Raw genomic sequence first — 6601 nt, forward strand, 5'->3', positions numbered from 1 at the left:
GTGTTAGTCAATGGAGATAGCCCTTTTCCTTGAAACAAATCCATAATTGTCATTATCTTTCTAGTTGGTATGTTCACTCGTTTGCAAGTCCTGATCAAGTCTTTCTCTTGTTCAGTGATATCTTTGTGTGACCTCAGGAACCTCACTTCCCCTGGTGGATGTAGTTCATGGTTATGCTCAATGATTAGCCTTGTCACCACCCATTGTGCAAGCTCAAATTTCTAGGTAACAACCATTTGAGCTTGACAACCTGTTTTAATTTTATAGTTCCTTCTTCTGTCTGTCATGTTCTCAAGCTCAATAGGGCATTCATATCACATTTATACTTTCTCCTTTTTGCTCCTGCTGCTGTCGGTTTTGTCCTATTTCTAGGTTTATCAGACCTATTTCACTTCATAGTAAATCTTGTCATTTTGTTGTTGTGAGCATCTTTCTTTTGGCAGTGATATTTTGCATCTTTCTGTATAGAGAACCCTGTGATAGCTGCATATTCGTTGTAGAATCGGTGTGCATGAACATCACTTTCAAACGACATGTTAAGTGCTGGCATGTGATTCTTCTCATCTTCTTGGCTTAGTTTCAATGCCTTTTCTATGCTCTCATTCTAAAGGAAAAATTATATATCTTCCTGAGATAACTTATTTTCATCTTTGTTATCTTTCTTATATTTTCGTGATATCTTATTATTGCTTGATACATTTATGATCTCATCCTGTTGTTCTGACTTTGGGAACTCAGCACTGTTATCAAGGTGACAATTGTTTTTTTTCTGTTTCTCCATCTTGTTGTTGCTCTGTTTCAAACTCTGATTCATCACTCCCACTTGTGCCATCTGTATCTGTTGTTTCTGCGTAATCAGGACCTTGCAATGCTCCCTCATTGCTATGTGCTAATACTTCTTTTTCAGTTATTATCATTTCTTGCTCAATAACTGAATCAAAATTGTTCCAACTCTGCTCTATTTGGTGCAATTCTGAATCCCCGTGATCTGCACAGAACTGATCACAACTTATTGTATTTTCTTCCAGGTAATCTTCCTCTGCATTAGTTTCATTTTGATCACTACTGCATTGTAGGTAATGTTGCTCTGGATCAGTTTCATTTTGATCACTGTTGCATTCAGAATTATACTCATCTGCTTCATGTTCATCTTCTTCTTCAACTTGATGTTCTTCTTCTACTTGCGTATGGTTGCTTATTATTGGTTCTGCAATTAGATGCTGATCCTGCAAGTTAATTCATGTCAGGTAGTAGTACTGTACTATTTAACTTCATGCAAAACCTAGAATATAGGTTTTAGTAATAACACATACCTCAGCATTTATGACTGCTGTCAAGAGCGAAGTGAAACTTGTTATAGGATTGCCATGTTGTCACTTTGAAGATGACCCATCACAGTCATTTGTTGCATGAGTTGTGTGTAAGAATGTGTGGCTCCTTGTGGTGCTAGCAGCTCATTAATCATTTGGAAACTTTGCTTTCCAAACTGAAGTTCAATTAATTCCTGCAAAACATAAATCAGAGATGAAGTTTTTTAGGATCTTGGAAAACTGTGCATGCATATATTTTTTTATGCTATATGATATACTTTTATACTACAATTGTTTACTTAATTCTTTTTGTTTTGTTGTGTAGTGTTGCTCTTCTTGTCCCCCATAGCTTTGTGCAAGCAATGCCTCCTATAATGAAAGTTTCACCCAGATGTTAGTTTTTTGGTACTTTGCTATTATTAGAATTTAAAAAAGAATATAAACTAACCTCATAAGTTACATTAATTGAATTTTTAACCAACTGCACATGTTCATTCCCTTGACCTGAATTTTTCAGCACCTGCAAAAATTTATACCAAATATTGTGTATTCTATTTGTTTGGAAAATGTCAGATTGGAAAGAAAATTAGTGTGCTAGTACAATATTAGAAACCTTTTGCTTACCGTGTTGTCTTCTTGTCTATCTGTACTCTCATACTATCCTTGCTGTTGAATATTTTGTGTAATTTTCCTTGCGTGAAAATGCAAATTCCGTTTTAGTCATGAACTTGTTCATTAGCTCTGGAAAATAATTGCTAGTTTGCTTGCTTGAAGATGCAAGTCTATATGCTCGTACGGAGGTTTTGTACCTTATGTATACTCAAACTTTTTCCCTACTTGATTAATGTTTCTGGTTATCTGAATATGAAACTCAGCTATCTGAAATTCTTGTAGTCCAAAAACTAGTTAAATAACTAGGTCTACATGTTACGGTTATGTCTCTGAATATCCAAATTTATTTCCTAGATAGGTTTTTTGTGCTATCCTTAGGGAGCCGTATTGCCTTAACTTTTACTTTTACAACTTCTTTAGCCCTAGATGTGGTAGTTATATTTCTGTAAATATGTATGCATGCTCGTATTTATAGTTCTTGTATGTTGTTGTTGAAGAACAAGTGAAAGTTTAGTTCTCTGATTATGCAAATTTAGATTCTGCTTCAAGGGTGTTGTTTTAGGACAAGCAGGATAGGATACTGTAGAATGCATGATCATAGTATATGTATGCATAGTTTTAGTATAGTTTTTTCTATGTTGCTACTCCACATCAACTGCAAGCTTAGTTTTCTGAAAATGCAAATTTAGTCTGTACATGGATACTTCAGATTCTTGCTTCAGGGTGCAAGTGTAGTTTTCTGCTTGTGCAATTCTGCTTTCAGGTAGGTTTTCTACTTTGACGGTAGTTAAACATTTAGTAGTACAACTAGTTGAGAATGTTGTGGTTATCTTTTTGTACATGTGTATGCATGCTAGCACTATACAACTTTGTATGTTGCTTTTGGTCGACCCATGCAAATTTGGTTCTCTGAATATGCAAATTCAGTATGTGCATGCAAATTTTGGCACTATACTTCTTTGTATGTTGCTTTTGGTCAACAACTGCAAGTTCGATTCTCTGAATATGCAAATTCAGTCCCTTGGAATTTTTCAATTATGCCTATAGGGAGGTGTTTTGTTTTTACTTGTAGATTGCAGTAAGTTTTTTCGAAACAATTATTTTTTTACCATTTCTGGTGCATTCTTTGAACTTACTATTGTGGTTTCATCCAATTGTCAGGTTGTGACATAACATGCAGCACCAAAATCAAAACACAAAAAAAAGGAAGAGGGGATGAGGGATCAGATCATCATTTACCTTGCACTGACCCGAAGCAGCTTCTTCTCCATGTTTCTTTTTCTTCCTTTTGCTTTTCCTTTAGATAGATATGTGATTTGGGTATGATATAAAGACTCATCCACTTGTGCTGGTGTTGTAGAACTTTGGGCGATCGTAGGAGAAGGAGGTTGGAAGGAAGGATTGTTAGGACAAGATCTATAGAGACATCACAAGACAACAGCACATCTGAGGTTTGTTTTTGCGTCCATGGCGGCGGCTGTGTGGGTCAGGGAAGAGGGAGGAAGGAAGAAGACCTAGTGATCTGTGCGTGAGCTGGATCATGTTGTTTTGATTGGAGTGGGTTTGGTTCCTTAGCGGGTTTAGGCCCTTTTTCTTTTTGGGCTGGACAGAAGACAGAAGAGGGAAACTGATATTTTTCAGCCAGTTTGGCTGCTGGGCTGATCGATTGACCCTAACTTTAGGTTAGTCAGTTTTGTTCCGTCTTCTTTTCTTCTCCTTTGTTTTACTAATCGACTGCTTCAGTCGATTGACCTGTAGCCGCTCTCCTCCTTTTTGCTCCAAAGAGGGGGAAAAAGGTTCACACAATCTATCAAGTTTTGTTACGTAGGCAAATGGATCGTTCTTACGATGGATCCATGCATCCATTCTTATTTCGTTGTTTAGAATCCATATATACTCCCTCTATCCATCTATATAGGGTCTAATGCATTTTTCAAGACTAACTTTGACCACATGTTAGAGCAATAATATAGAGTATTTGACAAAAAGCTACCACATTAGGGGTTGCCATCCCACAGAACTACCACATTCAAAAAAATGACTGATAACTACCAAAAATTTCTAATTTTGTGACTAAAAACTACCACTTTTGAAAAATGACCGGTTTAGACGATTTAAACACGTTTATGACATGCGGGACCCACCCTTCAGGGGTGACGTGGCGGCACAGTCAACTCTGTTTATTTTGACCGTTAAGTTGACCGTTATGACAGGTGGGGCCCACACATCGTTCTTCTTCCTCCTCTCTGTATCTCACGCAGGAACTCCGTATCTCTGTATTTCACCGACTCATCGATCTCACGCAGGAACTCGTCGCGCCGCGGGCAGCGGTTGCCGACGGCCGAGCGCACCACGACGTTGTTTATCATGCGGGACATCCCCTCGCCGCTCTCAACGACGGCGCCGGCGTCGCCGGAGCGAGCGAACTCCTCGGAGACGGAGCGGAGCAGGCAGGCGGCCTCGTCCTCGCGGATGTGGCGGAAGGACTGGACGCGGCACGCGCTGAAGAGCTCGAGGACGCACACCCGGCGGAGCTGGCGCCACAGGTCGCCGTAGGGGGGAAGAGGATGTCGTGCCCACCGCGGCTGAAGACGGCCAGCGTGGGCGTGAGGTGGCGGCTGGCGAAGGCGGCGTCGTGCGTCTTGAGGACCTCCCTGGCCGCCTCGGCGGAGGACATGACCAGCGTGGGCACCGCGCCGAAGCGAAGCAACATGAGAGGGCCGTGCCTGCCGGCGAGCTCACGCAGCGCCCGGTGCGGTAGGTCGCCGTAGCACGACAGCAGGACGTGGTGTAAGCTGCCGACTAGCCGTGGCCCCTGTGGTGTAAGCTGCACGCGACGAGCGGCAGGTCGCCGGCTGAAAGCAGCATAGGATGATGCACATGAGGTGTTTGGTAAAATGCCAAAGAAAGATACAGAGAGGAGGAAGAAGAACGACGTGTGGGCCCCACCTGGCATAACGGTCAACTTAGCGGTCAAAATAAACAGAGTTGACTGTGCCGCCACGTCAGCCCTGACGGGTGGGTCCCGCATGTCATAAACGTGTTTAAATCGTCTAAACCGATCATTTTTCGAAAGTGGTAATTTTTAGTTCCAAAAATAGAAATTTTTGGTAGTTATCAGTCACTTTTTTGAATGTGATAGTTCTGTGGGACGGCAACCCCTAATGTGGTAGTTTTTTGTCAAATACTCAATAATATATGACATGCAAGTTACACAAAGCATACCGTCAAATTCGTACGTGAAAGGAGCTCCTAATAATATAATTTTCACATTATACAACTCATATACTATTAATCTTATCAATACTCAAATGCAATCTCAAAAAACACATTAGGCCCTATGTATATATAGATTGAGGGAGTATGCAGTTGCATGGTACTGTAGCTAGCTGATAAACGATGTTCGATGATCCACCGACTAGTCATTAGTGTGGTGTTTAATTAGCTAGCTGTCCATGGTCGGGTAGTAGGCGTAGGTTGCGATGCCGCAGTTGGCGCCGTTCCCGCGCGCGATGCGCATGTAGCCCCCCTCGCCCCACCCCGTTCCCCACTGGTTCTTCAACACCCAGTACTCCTGCCCGCCGCCGTCCGCCCCGTATCCGACCACCGTCACAGCGTGGTTCAGCCTCTGCCCGCACGACGAGCTGCCGGCGTAAACGCCGCTCCTGTAGTGCCGGAAGTCCGGGTCCGTGGCCTCCAAGGCCACGGCCACCGGCTGGCTGGCCGCGAGCTCCTGCAACGGGCCCTCGTCGCCGTATAGGCGCGCCCACCGCGGGGCGCCGACGGAGGCGGCCGAATTCGGCCTGACTCCGCCGCTGCGGCACGCGCCCTGCTGGCCGCTATACGCGTAGGCCGCCTCCGGCTGTAGGCCGCCGCTGGCGGCAACATAGCGGAGTGCGGCGTTGATGTCCCCGCCGCTGCAGGTGTTGGCGCCGCCCGTGCAGTCGAGGACTTGTTGCTCCGACATGGAGATGAGGTTGCCGGTGCCAATCTTTACCAGCCCCTCTGTCGCCGCCACGGCCGCGAACGCCCAGCAACTTCCTGCGCGCGCGCACGCATACGTGTAAACATTTAGTCCTAATTTGCGAGCTCTGGCGTATGCCATGCATGCACTGCAGCTGCAGGAATATAGTACCGCAGAAGCGTTGGTTCTTGACTTGGGTGACGGCGCCCTGGGCCCTCCAGTCCACGCTGTCCGGCATGTACTGGAACTGGCCACTCCTCGGAGCGGCAGCCTTGGACACGTTCACCGCTGCCAGCGTCGTGTTGCCCTCAGGACGAAGCTGGTGACGGTACCCGAGGTGCGTCTCCAGGAACTCGTCGTCAGTGAGGTCGGAGAACTGGTTGAGCCCGAGCGTGTACGTCAGGTTGCCCGCCCGGTTGACAGCATCAACGTGCCGCACGTTGGCCGCGAACACCTCCCGCCGGCGCAATTTCTCGTCGGCGTCCGTGTAGGCGCGCCCGAACTTGGCCATCCACCGCTCGTGCCTGGCGGCCAGGGACAGGGAGGGCACCGTGGCGTCGACAACGACAGCGGCAACCACGAACACGAGCAGAAGCAGTGCGCCACAGAGGCAGCGCAGGCTGGGAATCGGGGCCATTAGTTGGTTCGCTCTGTAGCGGTTCACGTGCTAGCTAGCTAGCGGATTGAGTATACGAACGTAGCAACCATGCGGCGC

At 45.5% G+C, this 6601-nt stretch overlaps 2 protein-coding genes and 1 long non-coding RNA gene across 3 annotated transcripts; all 3 read right to left on the reverse strand.

The window, feature by feature from the left end:
• Positions 1–2: 2 nt before the first annotated feature.
• On the reverse strand, positions 3–3528 carry LOC109771908 (uncharacterized). The gene is made up of 5 exons (XR_012204967.1): positions 3162–3528; positions 1759–1830; positions 1610–1679; positions 1314–1504; positions 3–1226 (listed from the first exon to the last, which is right to left on the reverse strand). It is a non-coding gene; the product is annotated as an uncharacterized lncRNA (long non-coding RNA).
• Positions 3529–4126: 598 nt separating this feature from the next.
• Positions 4127–4878, reverse strand: LOC141042921 (zealexin A1 synthase-like). The gene is made up of 2 exons (XM_073511835.1): positions 4516–4878; positions 4127–4456 (listed from the first exon to the last, which is right to left on the reverse strand). The coding sequence occupies exons 1-2, from the start codon at positions 4876–4878 to the stop codon at positions 4127–4129; spliced, it is 693 nt and encodes a 230-aa protein (XP_073367936.1).
• A 255-nt stretch (positions 4879–5133) lies between these two features.
• LOC109771902 (ananain) lies at positions 5134–6601 on the reverse strand. Its single transcript, XM_020330594.4, has 2 exons — positions 6058–6601; positions 5134–5963 (listed from the first exon to the last, which is right to left on the reverse strand). Exons 1-2 carry the CDS (start codon positions 6521–6523, stop codon positions 5368–5370), a joined length of 1062 nt encoding a protein of 353 aa, XP_020186183.1. The 5' UTR covers positions 6524–6601; the 3' UTR covers positions 5134–5367.

The sequence above is a fragment of the Aegilops tauschii genome, chromosome 3, assembly GCF_002575655.3.
Source record: "Aegilops tauschii subsp. strangulata cultivar AL8/78 chromosome 3, Aet v6.0, whole genome shotgun sequence".
NCBI classification, from domain to species: Eukaryota; Viridiplantae; Streptophyta; class Magnoliopsida; order Poales; family Poaceae; genus Aegilops; species Aegilops tauschii.

Excerpts from the sequence above, each read along its gene's own strand:
- LOC141042921 (XM_073511835.1), bottom strand. The coding sequence starts at position 4,878 with ATGCCAGGTGGGGCCCACACGTCGTTCTTCTTCCTCCTCTCTGTATCT. Across the intron at positions 4,457-4,515 it reads ACCTCACGCCCACGCTGGCC|CTCCGCCGGGTGTGCGTCCT; the intron begins GTCTTCAGCCGC and ends CTGTGGCGCCAG.
- LOC109771902 (XM_020330594.4), bottom strand. The coding sequence starts at position 6,523 with ATGGCCCCGATTCCCAGCCTGCGCTGCCTCTGTGGCGCACTGCTTCTG. Across the intron at positions 5,964-6,057 it reads CAAGAACCAACGCTTCTGCG|GAAGTTGCTGGGCGTTCGCG; the intron begins GTACTATATTCC and ends GCGCGCGCGCAG.